The sequence below is a fragment of the Trematomus bernacchii genome, unplaced genomic scaffold (genome assembly GCF_902827165.1).
Source record: "Trematomus bernacchii unplaced genomic scaffold, fTreBer1.1, whole genome shotgun sequence".
Lineage (NCBI taxonomy): Eukaryota > Metazoa > Chordata > Actinopteri > Perciformes > Nototheniidae > Trematomus > Trematomus bernacchii.
This window is the reverse complement of record NW_022987608.1, coordinates 2,428,783-2,448,649: the sequence shown is the minus strand read 5'-3', so window position 1 is coordinate 2,448,649 and position 19,867 is coordinate 2,428,783. Positions and strand designations below refer to the sequence as shown.

General features: G+C 38.9%; 1 protein-coding gene and 1 long non-coding RNA gene across 2 annotated transcripts; both read left to right on the top strand.

Annotated features, from left to right (window-relative positions):
• The first annotated feature begins 4,187 nt into the window (after positions 1–4,187).
• On the top strand, positions 4,188–7,269 carry LOC117483073. Its single transcript, XR_004555953.1, has 3 exons — positions 4,188–4,224; positions 4,588–4,689; positions 7,233–7,269. It is a non-coding gene; the product is annotated as an uncharacterized LOC117483073 (long non-coding RNA).
• Positions 7,270–7,675: 406 nt separating this feature from the next.
• On the top strand, positions 7,676–18,283 carry LOC117483099 (protein NLRC3-like; the record flags this gene model as incomplete). The annotated part of the gene is made up of 6 exons (XM_034131260.1): positions 7,676–9,474; positions 10,257–10,425; positions 13,634–13,791; positions 14,186–14,356; positions 17,436–17,476; positions 17,554–18,283. Coding segments are annotated over 6 exons (2,370 nt in total), but the record flags the coding sequence as incomplete, so codon positions are not given.
• Positions 18,284–19,867: the final 1,584 nt, after the last annotated feature.

Here is a 19,867-nt window from a genome sequence, read left to right as displayed (position 1 = left end):
AGAAAACACAACCCTCTCTATTTTCCTCCATACCCAAATCTCTAAAAAAGGGGCTGCAACGGATCTGATAAAAACTGATCCAGATTTGAACACTGTCCTGACGTCAGGACAGTGGCGCTACGGCTATTGGGCCAACTCCACCAATCAGGAGGAGACCGCCACGGCCATTGCCGTTAGAAAGCGCTGGAGACGCTGTAGTACATATGCCAGGCCTGTAGATGGTGCTGTTCTCACTCAATCTACCCTTGCAAAAACAGAGCTAAAAAATGTCAAATAGAGTGGCGAAGTCACGCCCATCTACTTCCGCCCCATGGGACCTTATTTCGGAAAAATAATGTATTGAAGTCAATGGAGAGAGAAAACTTATCTTTCGATCCCGTTTGAATTGTGCCATGAATTACACACATGATGTTTGTCAATCTTAAAAAATAATTTCCATGTCAAAAAAAGTCACAGTTTGTCGTAAAACTGTTGAAATATAAGACTATGAAAAATACGTAACTAGAAAGACTACAAATCCCAGAGTCGCGTAAGTGATGTCACAATTGTTTTCCTCCACTGAGATCTAAGATCAGCGCTATATAGATATAATCTATCTCTATGGCGCTGGCTAAGATAAGATAACTTTAACAAGATGCCTGTGTGCTTAGTACCAGGTTGTTATCATACCAGCAATGGGTCTTGCTCGTTCTTTCGCTTCCCGTCTGATGAAAGGACCAGGAGTACTCTGGATCATGCTAGCTAGTAGCTAGCACGTTAGTTAGCATTACAGCCTTGTCATTTTTATTAGCCTTAACATGAAGTAACATTAAGTAACCCAAAATGTTAAACAGTAAGAGTAGTAGTCATATTTCGTGAACCCTTTGAGGAGTACTGTTACCGGTGTGATCATTCTATAATACACAATTTAAGCCCGGGGGAGAAATGCTAACGCTAACGCTAGCGATCTTCTCTACTTCATGCTATCTGCACAAATGGTTGACATTAAACATTAAAACGACCAGGCAGTTCAGAGAGAATCAAAGGAAGGCAGGCTGGCAGCTTTGCATGACATTCTTCAGGACGTGTTTCATTGTGGTGATAGTGAGGGTAGTCAATCGTTTTGTTGACAAGACAGTAGTGACTGCCATCTTGGTGACGTGTGTTGTTGACTAGAGATGTAGTTCATTGAGCGTTTCACACAAACAAATGTGTTACTTCACAGTTTTACGACACATATTTTTTTTTTTGACTTGCAAAATTATCTTTTAAATTGACAAACATCATATGTGTAATTCGTGGCACAATTCAAACGGGATCGAAAGATAATCTTTCTCTCTCCATTGACTTCAATACATAATTTTTCCGAAATAAGGTCCCATGGAGGTCCACCGGAAGGGGAGGGACTTCGCCACTCTATAGAGCGAAATGAGGCATGGCTAAAATGCATGATCTGTTTGGTATTTTGAAAAAAAAAAAGTATAAATATGCCTTATATAGGTATGGTCCTACACTATATTATTCAAATATAGCATGATAGGTCCACTTTAAGGAATAGCCTAAAGACATTTTAGTTTTACAAACCTGATGCTTGTACCGGGTCCATGTCCATATTCTACTGTACAGAAACGGTGAGGATAAAGTGTTTTTCCTGTAGACACCAAGTGCTGACAATTTAGGGAGAAACAACAGATCTGTTGCATTATTCAAAAAAAGTATCAATATTTTCTATCCAGTAAATCATGAGGTAGAAACGGCTTATTAAAAAATACAGGGTTCGTACGGGTGCTGGAAATCCTTGAAAATGCTTGAAATTTCATGTGGTGTTTTTCAAGGTTTGAAAAGTGCTTGAATTTTGGATAAAGTGCTTGAAATTGTACTTGCTTTACTTTTATAATAAATTGCTATCTGACTGAATAGTTAGCTGTTTTTGATAAAAAAAAAAAGAGAAAGAAGTCGGAGCGAGCTTAATTACTTTTCATAAAAAGACAGCTCCACTCCTTTTACATATTTTGATATTTGAATCCTTCTTTTTTTCAGTTGCAGATTTTACATTTTCAGATTCAAAACAATTATTTTTTTCAGGTTTCACAGTTTTTTCCACCTTCAAACTTGATGTTGCTTGGGGGGGCGGGGCTTGCCAAAGAGTAGTTTGGCATCCTGAGTGACAGCCCTCCCTCTGTCATGTTGCCTTCATGGATGTAAGGTAGTGCGAGAAATATAACTCAACACTTTCTATACACAATACTCCCGTGATTGGTGGGAAACCAAACTGATACCAGCGTCTAAGTTCTGTCAAGCGAGCTGCTGAGCATCGTAGTTCAGAATCAGAACACCTTTATTAGTCCCACAGAGGGGACATGTACATTGTTACAGCAGAAAAGAGCCACAGACAGCTTAATTTTACATAATGTTACATGCAAAAAAAAGTATTACAGTTTTTCTCGATTGCTAACACACATTTTTTTTTAAATTGCTCAGTTTCTCAGAACACTAAACACAATTCACAAAACCACACACCCAAAGTGCAAAACACCTCATGTCTCCTGCTAAGTGAAGAACTGCACTGAAAACCACATAAACACTTACCAAATGCAAACTTTTGCACCAAATATAACACACTTCATTCATAATACTAGATGGTTTGACCACCCAACTACACACTGCTGAGCATACTCTAAAGCACTTTCATCTGTTATGGGCTATGCTCTGTACATAGAGGTTTCTGCAGAGAAAGATTGCTTGAGTTTACAGAAATACAGTAAATGAAGAAATACAAATGAGTTGTTGAAAAAAATCACATTTTATTCAAAAATAACATTGTGCAACATGCATCTCACCACATAGTTACTATGCTTCGGATCTCTCTAAGTGTGATGGCATTGTTTGCCAAAACCCAGTTTGTAACTGCTGCTTCCTGTGCCTCATTGAAAATCCTTAGCTTTCCACCTGCACCTCTTTGTTTCTCAGTCCTTCAGATAAACAACAAAGACATAGGGGTTGGTCAGTGTCTGTGTTGCATAAAAGTAAGTCTACCACAGTACATTGTGCAGGATTTGTGTACAGTTATAGTATGCAACATGCCAACAATTCAATTACAGTAATGAAGTAAATACTTTTCACACAACAGATATAAGCACTGATATATCATGAGTTATGCAGAGTCTAAGTGTCCGGATTACAGAGGTGACAGTACATCGGCTTAGATTAGGCTGAACCCTCTGTCCAGCCTCTCTCATCGTCAAACCATGGTTGATAACATTTCATTTCATACTCTTATTTGTCCACGTCCTCTCCCTCCAGCTAGGGTTAGGGTTTAGGGTGTGTGGTTTTGTGAATTGTTTTTAGTGTTCTGAGAAACTGAGCAATTTAAAAAGAAATGTGTGTTAGCAATCGAGAAAAACTAAAACACTTTTCCCCCTTCCACCTTGCTAGAGGTGAAATCTCTATTTCAGCCCTGATTTTGGCACATCTTGTAAATTAGTTAAATTTAGCCTTGTGTTTTTATTTAAGTCGCTGTTCATTGTTTGTTATATAAAGCAGATTGAATGATATCCTATGAACGCTGATGTGTGGATCTTGTGTCCTTTTGATAACTTTGTTGAGCTTGTTTTTAGCTGCATGTCTTTTTCTATCTCACTGAACAAAGTCCCTGTGTGTGAACTGCTTCAGCTGGTGAGGCTGGTTATGAAACAGGAAGGTGAAAGTATGAAGTCAGACTGCCAGACGCCATTTTACAGCTCGGAGCAGGAGGACGACAACAGGGTGAGTGTTAACACCAGGATCTGCTTTGTAACACATTCATTATTTACTCTGTTTTACTGGATGTCAGAAAATAACTTGGTTAAAAATCTGCGTCCTAGAGTCCAATGAGACTTCTGCAAGTGTTGTACACTTGTATTATTTCCTGTTTTCTGATTCGTCAGAGTTACATAACATGTGACAGCCCAGTGCAGACAAAATGGAGAGCGGCCTGAAGTCTGACTGATTTGATGTATTTTGTGTGTGTGTGTGTGTGTGTTTGTGTGTGTGTGTGTGTGTGTGTGTGTGTGTGTGTGTGTGTGTGTGTGTGTGTGTGTGTGTGTGTGTGTGTGTGTGTGTGTGTGTCAGACTGGAGAAGATGAGTGATTTCAAAGATGAGGAAGAGGACAAATCTTCAGTCTCCAGCGGTCTGTCTCTGAAGAGTGACCGGTCTATGTTTGAACCTCCACGCTTCAGTAATGAACCTGGACCCTCAGACACAAAGTAAGAGTTTCCACTGTAAACTGACCTGAAAAGGATTCAGTTTGTTGGTATCTGATAATCTAAACTGTTTAATGAAACCCAGTAGAGTACATTAACAAAGTGTAATTGATCTCTTGCTTCTTGTCATCATCAGAGATAGTAAATAATCTACTAGTGAAATCATCCTCACACTCTCCATGTTGGACTTTGTGTTAAATTAAGCAAATAAAATACAAATATGTAAAACGTTTCACATTCGAATGAATTTGAACAACAGAAACCCACAATCACGACTCTAAAAATCTTTCATAAGGTGAACAGTCATAGATCAAAAGCTGCTCTTTAAATGAACTAATGATGTTTAAACATGTGTTGTTTCCACAGACAGAGAGCAGGGTCTACGGTCTCCATGTGTTCTCTGAAGAGTGACAGGTCTATGTGGGAACCTCTAGACTTCAGTAATGAACCTGGACCCTCAGACACAAAGTAAGAGTTTCCGCTGTAAACTGAAGAGGATCCAGTTTTGATGTAATCTAATATATCAAACTGTTCTTTAATGAAATCATGTGAGCAGTTTGTAAAGGGAAAACGCAGCAGAGTAAGCTAACATTATCTAAGGATATTTCAATATGCAATTATATTATCATTGTATCTGTGTATAAAATGGTTTTAAATAGCAAAAATGTTGATGAATTCTGATTTAAAAACTAAATATATTGTCCAAAACATTATTTACCAAATTGGGCATGTCTATGATATGTCTTTTTAAGATGTTTATTAATAATAGTGATAACCTGGTGAGCTGGTTGTGTTTAGCGTTAGCAGATACAACAGAGTTTTGTGAAATCACATGTAGAGTCAATACAAAGACCCAGATCAATGCCTGGCAACACGAAGGAAGTGAAGATGTTAAATTCATGTCACCTGCGTATTCGTGCAGCGTGAAACATTTCATCTTGAGTGTAAAGTTTGTGACGCTCTGTTACAAAAACCTTTCAGTGTTGAGATGGTGCTCCTGTGGTCTCTGACGGTCTGAGGGGAATCAGAGAGGAGAACAGAGCTCTCCAGCAGCTCATATTAAACTAGAGAATGCAATTCCTGAAGAAATTGCAAGTGGGAATGCTTTATGCTGAAAAGCTGACGCTAAACTGCTATGCCGAAATGTAATGTGTAAGAAGAAAGTGAATAATTTAAATTGAAATGATACATGAACACTGGGGGCTTGAATGTGTGATGAGAGAAGAAAAGAAAGTAAAAAGGCTTGGAAAAGCAGCAGAATATTTGAACTCCAAACTTTTGAACTAACTTGATGGCGAATGATCTGTTGCCATGCCAACGGCATTTGATGACATCCCATAATACGCTTAGATGTGTTGATGGCTGCATCGTTACCAAACCTGTGAAGTTTTGGGCCGTTTGGAGCATTTTCACTGAAGTTATGAGAAAACCGTGTTTCACGGTGAGCATTGTGTCGCCATGGCAACGGCATGTCCCGTAGATGTCTTCACGGCTGGACTGTTAGCACACATGTGAAGTTTGAGCACATTTTGAACATTTTCATAGGAGTTATAGCGACATCATGTTTTATGACGAGGGATGCGTTTCCATGGAAACGGCATATGATGAAACCCGATAATTGACGTAGAGCTGTTGAGGGCTGGACCGGTGATATACAAGCAAAGTTTGGGGGACGATCGGACCGTGTCCATTGGACTTACAGCGTCATCGTGTTTCATGGCGAGTGGTCTGTCGCCATGGCAACGGCATTTGATGACACCCCCCCAGCCTGAAATTACAATGGGCTTTAATTGAGGCATGTTGAACGTTTTTGTCACTTCATGCCCTCAAGAGCCATTTTGTTTAATTATTTTGCTTAATTATTTGTCATTTTTCAAGCTATGAGATGTTTTCCTACGTTACTCATGAAAAATTATGTCTCAGGAATGTAGGGTTTGGGAATTACGGCAGTTTTAAAAACAAATATGAAGGCAAATTTCAAGATTTCCTCCACTCTAGCTGTGACATCACGCACTCTAGTTAATGTTAAAATCTGAAGAAAGCCTCTTTACCAAGGTCTGAACAATGTTTAATATCTCTAAAAGTAAGAATCAGATTTAAAAGTTGTGTTACACGAATAATGTCAGAAAGATGTGTAACATTTTAAAGTTGGAATGAGGTTTCTGAGTGAAAGTATGAATGAACAGTTAGCAGTTGAAGTCACATGAAGATTTGTTGAAGTCTGAAGAATTTCTCCATTGACTTCAATGGTTAAAAATGGGATGTATTATGGGATGTATCTCTGGAATTATGAAAGTTATGAATGAGAAAAGTGATAGCCATCGATTCCCGACCGAGCTGAACGTTTTGATGTTTGAACGGAGTTTCTGCGATGTGGAATGTGGGAGGAGAAGAGGGCCAAAATAAGCCGGCGGAATAATAAACTTTTTGTCCGTAGCGTAACATTTAGTGGGAATGCTGTTATCAGCATTCCCACTAAATCAGGGTTATTAAAGTACCTGTTTAAACCAGAGACTGTATGTGGTGCTAACAATATAGTCACTGCTGTACTTATGACTTCATTAAGTTATTATGAGTGCTGATGGAGCAGCTAATGTTAGCCTAGCTTTAATCAAACTGGTCTCTTCAAAAAAAATTGTTTTTAAATGTTTTTATGCTTATTGTGTTGGAGACAGACCTGACAAAGCATTAACTCAGGCTTTTTACAAATCAGTATCATTTTGTTGTTATTTAGGCATCCTTTCCATATGTTTATTTATATTAATTCACAGCAGATTCTATGCAAGTTGGGTTTATAGTGTACCAGGTTAATACAGCATGTGCTCCTCTGGGTGATGAATCCAGACAGGATGCTCTCTGGTTTTATGATCATGTGAATTGTAAGCTATACCTGATCACAAGGGTATATATTATATAGATTTTTTTTAAAGATCAAACTAGAATGTGCCCCCTTGTTGTACCTTTGGTGAGAATCAGCCCCTCTGAAGTGTTATAAAGGATGTGTTCCACAGAGGGAAGAGGAAGAGTGGTGTTCCTGTGGACGAGCAGCTGTCCAGCTGTGCTCTGTGTCAGGACGTCCTGAAGGATCCAGTCTCTACCAGCTGTGGACACTGGTTCTGCAGACAGTGCATCACCTCATACTGGGAGCAGCGTCCTCCATCAGGAGACCCCTCCTGTCCCCAGTGTGGAGAAAGATCCAGAACCAGAGCTGGCCTGCAGACAGCCAGTCAGACCAGCTCTGTACGAGGTAAGAGGCCGAACTCATGCAGTGTCTTATTCCTCTTCCTGGTTCATTGTTTTTTTTTATTAGGTATTCTGTTGAAGAACATAGACATTAAAATGTTTATAAAACATTTAAACTCAGTCTGTTTTTATTAGTTTTATTGTTATATTCTCAAAAGCATTTTCTGATTCTCTCATGTTTCCTTCTCTTTCAGCAGATAGTGGTCTGCAGGAGGTTTTAGATGAACATAGGCTCAGTCTGAGGAGGAGATGTGAACGTGTGACTGAAGGAACTGATCAAAGTGAAACCCTCCTCAACAGGATCTTCACTGAGCTCTACATCACACAAGGCCTGAGTGAAGAGGTTAATACCCAACATGAGGTGAGGCAGCTGGAGACAGCTTCCAAGAAAGAGAGCCTCCATGACACTCCAATCAAGTGCCAGGACATCTTTAAAGCCTTACCTGACCAACAGACTCTCATCAGAGCGGTCCTGACCAACGGAGTCGCTGGAGTTGGAAAAACCTTCTCAGTGCAGAAGTTCACTCTGGACTGGGCCGAGGGTTTGGGAAACCAAGATGTCAGTCTGGTGATCCCGCTCTCCTTCAGGGAGCTGAACCTGATCAAAGGTGAGCAGTACAGTCTTCTCAGGCTGCTCCATGTTTTCCATCCAACCTTACAGAAGGTCACAGCAGAGCAGCTGGCTGTCTGCAAAGTGCTGCTCATCTTTGACGGCCTGGATGAAAGCAGACTTTCTCTGGACTTCAGAAACAATGAGGTTGTGTCTGATGTCTCACAGCAGTCCTCAGTCAACGTGCTGCTGACAAACCTCATCAGGGGGAAGCTGCTTCCCTCGGCTCTCGTCTGGATAACTTCCCGACCTGCAGCGGCCAATCAGATCCCTCCTGAGTGTGTGGACAGGGTAACAGAAGTACGAGGCTTCACTGACGCCCAGAAAGAGGAGTACTTCAGGAGGAGATCGAGTGATGAAGAGCTGTCCAGCAGAATCATCTCTCACATCAAGAGCTCCAGGAGCCTCCACATCATGTGTCTGATCCCAGTCTTCTGCTGGATCACTGCTGCAGTTCTGGACCACATGTTGACTACAGACCAGAGAGGAGAGCTGCCCCAGACCCTCACTGACATGTACTCTCACTTCCTGCTGGTCCAGACCAAGAGGGAGAAGCAGAAGTATGAAGAGGGACATGAGACGAGTCCACAGCAGCTGACGAAGGCTGACAGGAAGGTTCTTCTGAAGCTGGGGAGGCTGGCGTTTGAACATCTGGAGAAAGGAGACATCATGTTCTACCAACAAGACCTGCAGCGCTGTGGTCTTGGTATCACTGAGGCCTTGGTGCACTCAGGAGTTTGTACAGAGATCTTCAAAAGAGAGAGTTTGATCTTCCAGAAAACTGTCTACTGCTTTGTTCATCTGAGCATTCAGGAGTTTCTGGCTGCAGTCTACTTGTTGCACTGTTACACCAACAGGAACACAAAGGTACTGAAGCACTTCCTGCAGGGAGACTGGGACTATGAGAACAGTAAAAACAGTGATCAGGATTACCCATCCCTGGATGTCTTCCTGAAGGGAGCCATGGAGAAATCCCTCAGAAGTAGAAATGGCCACCTGGACCTGTTTGTCCGCTTTCTCCACGGCCTCTCTCTGGAGTCCAACCAGAGACTGTTAGGAGGCCTGCTGGGTCGCACAGACAACAGACCAGAAATCATCCAGAGAGCCATCAGCAACCTGAAGGAGATGAACAGTGATAAATTCTCTCCTGACAGGAGCATCAACATCTTCCACTGTCTGACAGAGATGAAGGACCACTCAGTACATCAAGAGATCACAGAGTTCCTGAAGTCAGGGAACAGATCAGAGAAGGAACTCTCTGTGATCCACTGCTCTGCTCTGGCCTACATGCTGCAGATGTCAGAGGAGGTTCTGGATGAGTTGGACCTGGAGAAGTACAACACATCACAGGAGGGGAAACGGAGACTGCTTCCAGCTGTGAGGAACTGCAGGAAGGCACAGTAAGTCCAGATGTGATTAACTTTATAAACTAATGTGGATCAGAAGTTTAATTATTCAATAAACACTATAACATTTCTGCTGTTTAAATACTGAGAGCAAAATAAACCAACACTGTTCTTCTATTTATTTATAATAATAGTTAAACTGAACCGTTTCTCTCTTCATATTGAGTGATGGAGGCGACATGTCAAACACATGAAGGACTCTAGAGGTTTCTCAGCATGTGATCACACAGCAGGACTTACAGTTAGCAGTTATTAGTACTTTCTAGTAGTTTCTTTATCATTAAACACACACACGTTTTTATCACAATGTTTTAGAGTTTCAAATCAGATCTATATCATATCCCACCAATACCAGAGTTATGTCTTAATACTCATATAGTGAGAACATCTGATGGTATTCAGTTTAAAATATTGAAACTTTATTGGTTTGTTAACTGTATTTGTGTGCACAATACATTTCCAGATGCTCAGAGAAACCAAAACATCCATCATTCACATCTAAATATTAATTAACATTTAAATATGTACATCTCTAATATTGTCAAGTGATTTATGTAATTTCTGTTTCTATGGTAACAGTCAGTGACAGCAGGAGCACAGACATGTGATCAGATCACACTGACAACTCATTACACTCTATTATCATATATTATTATATATAAAATGGACTAACAGCAAATCTCAATCAGAACATGTCAAATATGTTTTTCATCAAATGCTTGAGGTCATTACGTTTCCTCTTTTTAACACATGTTGTAATATATGTGTTAATATAGACTTGCTCGCTATGGACTCTCAGAGGCTCACTGTGAAGTCGTGGCCTCAGCTCTGAAGTCTGATCCCTCCCATCTGAGACATCTGGACCTGAGTGGCAACGAGCTGGAGGGTTCAGGAGTGGAGCTGCTGAGTTCTGGACTAAAGAGTCCAAACTGCAGACTGAAGGCTCTCAGGTCAGTCCACTGACTGAACTTCATCTGTTTGTGTTTATCATTTTCTGAATTTGAAAAAAATACATTAAAATAGTTTTTTCCATTTTTGCTAATGACTGAATATTGATCAGAGCAGTGTTAATTTCGTCAACGAAAACTATGACGAAAAATGTTCGTCAACGACCTTTTTTACATGACTAAGACGAGACGATGACGAGCTAAAAATAGATTCTTGATAACGAAAATTTGACGAAATGTATATTTAGTTTTTGTTGACGAGACGAGACGGGACTAAGGTGTTAATGGTGGACATTCAAAATGCAGGGTATTTCCCCCCAAGTGTCTGTCTTGTCTGTCAAAATGCATCTTACATTTCTAACTTGCAATATCATTATTTCCGCTCTCTTCACTCCAGAAGAGCGATCTCCCTCTCTCTCTGTGTGCGGGGGCGGGGCCTAACAGACACGCTGCAGCGGCAGAGATCTGCCGGGGACGGAGCATTCAGAGAGTATCGAGACACTCTACAAGACTCGATGTGGACAAAGCTCGTTTGCCATGTTTTCGCGTTAGCGCGTTGACACGAGTAGAGTAGTCTGTCCAAACAGCCGGCCAAAAGGCGTCATATTCAGTCGGAGAAATGCACAATTTTCGACTTCCTTAACTCGTAGCTCTGTTGCCCCAATTACGAGTAACGTTATCACATCAGGTGTGCAGAGGTGGGAGAAGTACTCAGATCTTGTAGCTAAGTAAAAAAATACCATAGTGTAGGAAGAGTTCCTCAAGTCAAAGTATGATCATCAAAATATATTTAAAGTAGCAACAGTAAAAGTAGTCATTGTGCAGATTGGTCCATTTCAGAATAATATATATGATATGTTTTATAATGATTGATCATGAAAGTGTTCTCAAAGCTAGTAAAGGTACAGCCAGTTTGAAGGACTTTGTATACTGCAGGGTAGCTTGTGAATTTACTAAAGTCTGAGTTAACACTTGATTATATTTCACATCATTCATCCACATCTGTAAAGTAACTAAAGGTATTAAATACATGTAATGGAGTAGAAGTACACCATTTAACTATGAACTGTAGTGGAGTAGAAGTACACAGTAGCAAAACATTTAAATACTCCAGTAAAGTACAAGTACCTCAACATTTTACTCAAGTACAGTACAATATTTTAACATAATTATATATATTTCATTTATTTCACATTTAAATAAAGCAATTAATTCGGTTAACAATTTGTTCGTTTTTTCCTTTAAAAAAGAACAAAAAGTAAATACAAGAATACCGTTAAAGTACCGGATCGATAAGCAGTATTGATAAGACTAGTAGTACCGTAGAAAACCTTAACGATACCCATCCCTAGATATTACACAAGTAAAGTGTTAAGAGAGTGAAATGTTGCTTTACGAATTTCAACACTTGATGCTGTCACCTTGATTACAATGTCAGATACCTGTATTTGCCAAACTGAATTGGTTTAAAGAGAGAAAACATTTGGACTAAAAGTTGACTAAAATGTAATTTTTCATCGACTAAAAGTAGACTAAAACGTTTTGAGTTTTCGTCGACTAAAACTAGACTAAAACGTTTTGAGTTTTCGTCGACTAAAACTAGACTAAAACTATGAAGAATAGAAATGACTAAAATGTGACTAAAACTAATAACCATTTTCGTCTAAAGACTAAGACTAAGACTAAATCAAAAACAGCTGCCAAAATTAACACTGGATCAGAGTAACAAAGAGAAGGTGAATGTGTGAGGGAGAGTGTTTGAGCTTCCTCAGACTCACTCTGTGCTCCATGAGTCAGTGGAGATGCTGTCAGTACTGATGAGCTGTGAGGGAGATGAAGGAGTTGTTAAACATCTGATCAAAGTTAAAGTTCCAGATTATCAGTGGATTGTTTCTACATCATCTCTGACATTAAAGTGGACCTATCATGCAAAATGCACTTTTTGATGTCTTTTCTACATTAATATGTGTCCCCGGTGTGTCACCATGTGTCCCCGGTGTGTCACCATGTGTTCCCGGTGTGTCCCTATGTGTCCCCGGTGTGTCACTATGTGTCCCCGGTGTGTCCCTATGTGTCCCATGTGTCCCCGGTGTCAGGAGACTCACAAAGTGTCAGGAAATAAAACCCTCTCTCTTTTCCTCCGTACCCACATCTCTAAAAACGGGGGAACAACGGAGCTGATCCAGATTTGCTGCGTCATGACGACATTACTAAAATGTGGGTGGGCTTTACACCCACGGGCCAATCAGAAACGTTGCTGTCAGAAACAATGAGACGTGTTCTGGAAGTAATAGGGTCTGTGTTTACATTAGCATAGAATAGAATAGAATTGGGAGGGATGAAACCCTCTTTAATGGTCACGCATGCTGCATGCAGAGCACACAGCACACACAGTGAAATTTGACCTCTGCATTTAACCCATCCTAGTACCAGGAGTCTAGTACTAGGAACAGTGGGCAGCTATTGTACAGCGCCCACTGGCTAACACTCGGAGCTAACCTGTACTGGAGAGAGCATGTGTGTGAAGAATACATTAATAAACTAATTGAGAATTATTGTTATTTATTTTTTTGTTTTCTTTTGTATTATTATAATTTTTTTTTTGTACTTTGTTATAATTATTATTATGAGTTAGAAGAAACAAGAAAGAAAATGATATATATATATATATATATTATTATTATTGTTGTATGTTTTGTTTCTGGCATGTTCAATAAACTGACTAAAAAAAGAAATTAAAAAAAAGAAGCAGGAAATCAGAAGGAACTCACCTTGTGGTAAACCTGAGAGAGAGAAAGAGTTTGAGCTCCATACTGTTTCAGAGATAATCCTTGATTTGGAACATGATATGGAGTTCAATCACGGCAGCATTTAGCTGAGTAATTCTTATCAGGCATTAGCCCCCCCTCCTCTTTTTTCAAGCTAAGGACCCGAACCTGCTCTCCTCTAACAGCTGAAACAGAGGGATGTGAGGGATTTCTAAAATGCATGATCCGTTTGGTATTTGCAGCAAAACACATCATAGACATGTTTTAATATATTTGTGTATATCTGAGACCCATAATATATGCCTAAAAATAGCATGATAGGAGACCTTTAAAACCCTGTTTAACTCTGAACAGATTATTAAACCTGGAGTTATTTCAAACAGGAACATTGTTTTCTAAACTTACATCATGTTTTCTTTATTCAGACTGAGGAACTGCAGGTTGTCAGAGATCAGCTGGTCTGCTCTGATCTCAGCTCTGAAGTCCAACATCCATCTGAGATATCTGGACCTGAGTTGGAACGATCTGCAGGATTCAGGAGTGGAGCTGCTGAGAGATCTTCTGGAGAGTCCAGACTGCAGACTGGAGACTCTCAGGTCAGTTCACTGACTCTCTGTTACTGCTGGAGATCTCATGTTTCATTAGTTATTCAACCTGATTCTTCTACATAATTAACTTACATCTATAAAGTTGTAAATGTTCTTTTATTCATACTTTCATTTGTAGGTACTAAAGTAAGAACTGCAGAGATAAATGTTGTCTGATTCTTAAAGGAACTGAAATAGATGTTAGTTGTGAAAAGTAAATCTATGTTTTTAATATTTAGTAAACGATAACGTCTGAATAAAGTTCATCTGAAGTAATATTAGTTTTACAGGATAAAGTTGACTTTCTGAAGAAGACATATGTTTTTGTTCCCATTCATTTCAATGTTGAGTAACACATCTGATATAAACAGATTTGTATCCTCATCATGTTTTCTTTATTCAGACTGAGTGGCTGCAGTTTGTCAGAGATCAGCTGTTCTGCTCTGATCTCAGCTCTGAAGTCCAACATCCATCTGAGAGATCTGAACCTGAGGGCCAACGATCTGCAGGATTCAGATGAGAAGCTGCTGAGAGATCTTCTGGAGAGTCCAGACTGCAGACTGGAGACCCTCAGGTCAGTAAGGGGTCTCTGCTGGTTCAGCAGTATTGTATGAACCACAGGGAGGTGTTTCTCTCACTGGGGAAACAGATCAGTGATGTTACCCACTGACTGCAGGCTCTTTCATTCTTCCATCAACTATAGAAGGCCAGCTGAACATGCAAAGCCACACTTTAGTAATCAACTCTCTAACAGACATATGGGGTTTTACAGAAGAGTGGGAAAGGTAGTCTGTTCTTATGGGATGTTTTTAGTTTCTAGACCAGGGGTGTCCAAACTGCGGCCCGGGGGCCAAATGCGGCCCTCGGAATCGGCCCTCAGCAAATTCTGAAAGTATAATGGAATATGGCCCACAAAGGAAACTTCTGCTTGTCTTATATTGTACTTCGTAAACATATATTACACAGTAGTATTCATGTGTTAATAAGCCCACCTTTAAAATAAATTCAGTCAATTAAAGCTGAAAACGTTTTCTAACATATCTAACTTGATAAGAAAAAAGCCCAATAACTTATTTTGATAACAAGTGTGAAATAAACCCTTCATATTTCCTGTAATTATAATCAATCTGAAGCTCCTGTTTAACAGAATAAAGTAAACCCTCTGGTTTATGGAAAGTATTAAATAGTGTCATTAGAAATGGAGCAAAAAGTTCAGGTTACCCTGAGTTTTTTGTGGACAAAAATAATGTTATTAATAATACAGATGATGTGGTTAATGGTTTTAATGAATTCTTTGTAAATGTGGGGCCAGATCTGGCAGAAAAAATTAAAACCGTAGAAACAACTAAAGGGGAAGATACGGACCTCTGGAATGAAAATAATAGCTCTTTCTTCCTCACACCAGTCGAAGAAAAAGAAATCATAGATACTGTGCGAAAATGTAAAAGCAAATCCTCGACCGATTGGAATAATATTGATATGATTATAGTAAAAGATATTATTGAAGAAATTGCAGAACCATTGACTCATCTCTTTAACTTGTCTTTTCAATCTGGTAAATTCCCAAATAAAATGAAAATAGCAAAAGTTATACCATTATATAAAACTGGGGATAAACACCATTACACAAATTACAGACCTGTTTCATTGCTCTCTCAGTTTTCCAAGATCCTTGAAAAGCTTTTTACAAAAAGACTTGACAATTTCATGGAAACACATCAGCTTTTGGACGACAGTCAATATGGATTCAGGAAAGATAGATCAACATCTATGGCACTAATGGAATTAAGTGAGGAAATAGCAAACTGCATGGACAATAAAAAACAAGCAGTGGGAATATTTATAGACTTACAAAAAGCATTTGACACCATAGATCACAATATTTTACTGACAAAACTGGAACGGTATGGCATCAGAGGGGTGGGATTAGACTGGGTGAGAGATTATTTAAGCAACAGACAACAATTTGTTGAAATTGGTGAACATAAATCAGAATACATGAACATAACTTGTGGAGTACCTCAGGGGTCCGTGTTGGGTCCAAAGCTGTTCATAATATACATCAACGACATTTGCAGAGTATCAAATATATTGAAATTTATTTTATTTGCAGATGACACTAATATGTTTTGTTCCGGTGACAATTTGAAAGAGCTAATGGAAGTGATAACAGCAGAAATGATTAAAGTAAAACATTGGTTTGACACAAACAAATTATCATTAAATATAAGCAAAACAAAGATTATGTTATTTGGAAAACATAAAACAAATCCACAGGTGCAATTAATACTAGACAACATAAACATAGAAAGAGTATATGAAATTAAGTTCCTTGGTGTGGTTTTAGACCACAAAATCAGCTGGAAACCTCATATCACTCATGTCAAAGCAAAACTGGCTAAGACTATCGCAATATTGGGAAAAGCCAGACACATTCTGGACTACAACTCATTGTATACTCTATATAACACACTAATATTGCCATATCTGATTTACTGTGTGGAGATTTGGGGAAACACGTACAAAACCAACCTACAGCCGTTATGCACATTACAAAAAAGGGCTATAAGAGTTATCAATAATGTTGGATATCTTGAACACACTAATGTATTATTTTTGAAGTCACACATATTGAAGTTCACTGATCTGGTTAAATTTAAAACGGCACAAATCATGTACAGAGCAAGACATAATCTACTTCCTAGGAAATTAAAAACATTGTTCATAGACCGAGAGGGTGGGTATCATTTGAGAGGAAATCTATATTTTAAACAACTCAAGGTCAGAACAACTCTGAGAAGTATGAGTATAACAATCTGTGGGGTGATTTTATGGAATGGTTTGGAGCAGGAGTTAAAACAAAGCACAAGCATAATTCAGTTTAAAAGGATGTACAGAAACACTTTTTTGGAAAACTATGAGAATGAAGAGAGGTGATTGAAGATGAGAAATTATTGTATATGTATGTATAACATTTTGTAAATGTAAGTAGGAATAACTTGCACAATGACTTAAAGGACAATCATTGATCAAGTAAGGGGTGGGAATTAATAAGCATTTGCTTCATCCTACTCCCTTTCGGACACATATGATTTATTTTTTTTATTTTTTTATTATTATTATTATTAATATGAAGATTTTTTGTTGTTGAATATATAAATATTATCGTGAATGTGGATAAATACTGTATTTTAACAATACGGTATTCTGTTTTTTCACATTTGTTATTTTTTATTTGTTATTTTTAATCTGTTCGAAATAAAGATTGAAATGAAATGAAATGAAATGAGAGCTGAGAGCTGTTTTGTTTCTTAAAGCATCCTCAAGTAACAAGCATCCTTTACCTTCATTTGATTGAGTTTCCTGACTTATAACTGAACTTATGAGGCAACAAACCTCTAGAGAGCGGCCCAGACCTTTATATATCTTTCTGTATGTGGCCCTCTGTGAAAAAGGTTTGGACCCCCCTGATCTAGACCAATGACTGGTTACTTCCTGTAATGCAGCTGAGAGCTGTGGCAGGCAGTCGTAGTGTTTGCAGAGAAGATATGATGGGATGTAAAGCCTGAGATCAGGACTCTGAAGCTGACTCAAAGAACTAACACTTATTTTAAACTGGATCTTAAACTGTTGGATTGTGTTCATCCCTACAGGATCAGAGGACACCCGATCAGAGCCACGATCCAGAAGACCTGTGAGTACTGAAACCATATCCTCCATTCATCAAGATATGAAACTCTTTAATGGAGCTCAGGTTTTATTTGTTCTCAGTTTATTCATCACGGGGCGAGTTTGAGACGTAAAGAGGAGCGTGGAGGCATTTTGGAAAATAAAGAAGAAGGCTGCAGCTGATGAGAGACTTCCTGTTGGCTCTCCTCAATATTAAATGAACAAAAACAATAAATTGTACTTAAAGCTTTTCTTAAGAAGAAAGATGTGTTGCACATACACCTGCTGCTACCTACCACCACCTCCCACCCATCCCGGCACCAAAGAGGAGCCTCCATCGACCCCAGATACCCCAACTCACTCTTCTTCAGGTTAGCTTGGAGCCCCGCCTTTACCTGCCCCAACACCTCACTTTGAACGATGTAGTCATCCGGATATCTGCATACTGAGAGTGGGACGCAGGACCCGGTCAATGAGCTGCTGGAAGGGGGTCCACTGGACTGGAGGGGCGCTTGGATCTGGTGATGCCTGGCTCTTCCTGAAAGGGGAGGACACCTATCTGCCATAGTTTCTCCACCTGACGACTGAGTTCGGCATCAGGGGGTCCAGTTGGGGTGAAGAGACTCTGGGGGGCATCCGATGGCTCCTGAATAGGGGGGGCCCTTGGAGTGTCCAACCTAATGATAATAATAATAATAATAATAATAATAATAATAATGCATTTTATTTGTAAAGCACCTTTCATTGCTAAAAGTAATCTCAAAGTGCTACAAGGGGCATAATATACTTATTTTTTTTTTTTTTAAAGAAACACAAGTTTAATAAAAGTTTTCCTAAATCCTATGGAGAAATTGCATTGCATTTTTGTCGAAGGAACCGGAAGAAGTTTACTTCCGGGTTGTAGGACGCGTCACTGCGGTTCTGTATATGGGATGCCCAGTCTACTTACAGATGGGTCACTCATTTTGAAATATTACACTTTGTTTTATTTTTCTTTAATTTATCATCCTCATGTAGAATGCTATCACGAAACACACATTTGGTTGTTTATAGCATAAAGAACATCTGATTTAATGTGAGGTAGGGAAATAATCATTTGAGGATAAGTATGTGTATATAAATATGTAATTTACAACAGCTGTAAGATGCTTGATAAGCTTGAAATGCACCTTGAAAATGCTTGAAAAGTGCTTGAATTTGACTTTGGAAAAGGTGTAAGAACCCTGTAGTTAGCATTGCTTGCTAAAGATACCAGAGTAACGATTTTTAAAGCTAAACTGTAACTTGCTTAAGAGGCAAGAGCAGCTACTTAAAACACATGTAACAATTACATCAAAACCTAATATAATGGTAGCACAAATGGAGAAAAACGATGTATTTAATCGAACAATAAAGTTACTAGCTAGCATTAGCCTGTATATGCTACCTGGTCACACCAGACCAGGCTTTAGCAGCAAGAGTGTATTGCTACACAATTATTCCTAAATATTTCAAAGGTTGTAATTCCTCAATTTCATCTTTGCGTTAAATAGCTCTTAACTGCTAACCCCATCTTACTTTTAAGTCGTAATCTTGGCCTTCCAGTCTGCCATGTTAGGCTTTTTTATACATGCTAACAAGTAGCATGCTAATATTGCTATCATATTTTAATTTAGGTTTTAGCAGATTTAATACAAAACGTCTTTACCACGGTGTAACAAAGATCCAACAAACACACAGTGGCCTGTCAAAATGTGTTTGCTTTTTCACGGTTTAAATTATTTGTCTTTTAGAGACACATTTCCACTTGTTTGATGTAAGAAATTACCTTTGTTAAGATGTGTTTAGGGGAAAACCTAGCGATGTTGTTGCTGATGTTAGCTTCTATAGCGGTTAATAAGATGTTATGGACTCCAAGCCTTATCAGTGAGGCGTGACAAATAATGAATTATTATATTGTTCACTCCAATAAAAGGTTGGTATTTCAACACAGTCTCACGGCATTTCGTGTTATTAGTCACGAAATTAATCTATTGATTCGTGTTCACCAACACGATTTAGCCATTTTTTTCGTGTCACACATTAGAAGGAAAAAGACATTAAAAAAAATACAGATTTAAGTATTCTGACACAGAACGATTTTAGAAGCAATGTATTTAAATTGGTAGTATGTTTCGTGCCTGCACCAAATAATAACAAATTAGAAGGAAAAAAAGATGACATAAAATACAGATTTCAGTATTCTGAGGCTCTGAGCCATTTATTTTCCTCACTGACGGCAAAAAAACTCAGACATTATACAATTTAAAATAAAAGGGATAGGGTTAGGCTTAGGGTAAGATATTGAGTAAGAACATGTTTTTATGAACCACACAGCTTCTGGTCTTCCAAGACCCGACCGGACAAAAAGACGTGTTGCAGGCATGAAACATACTAC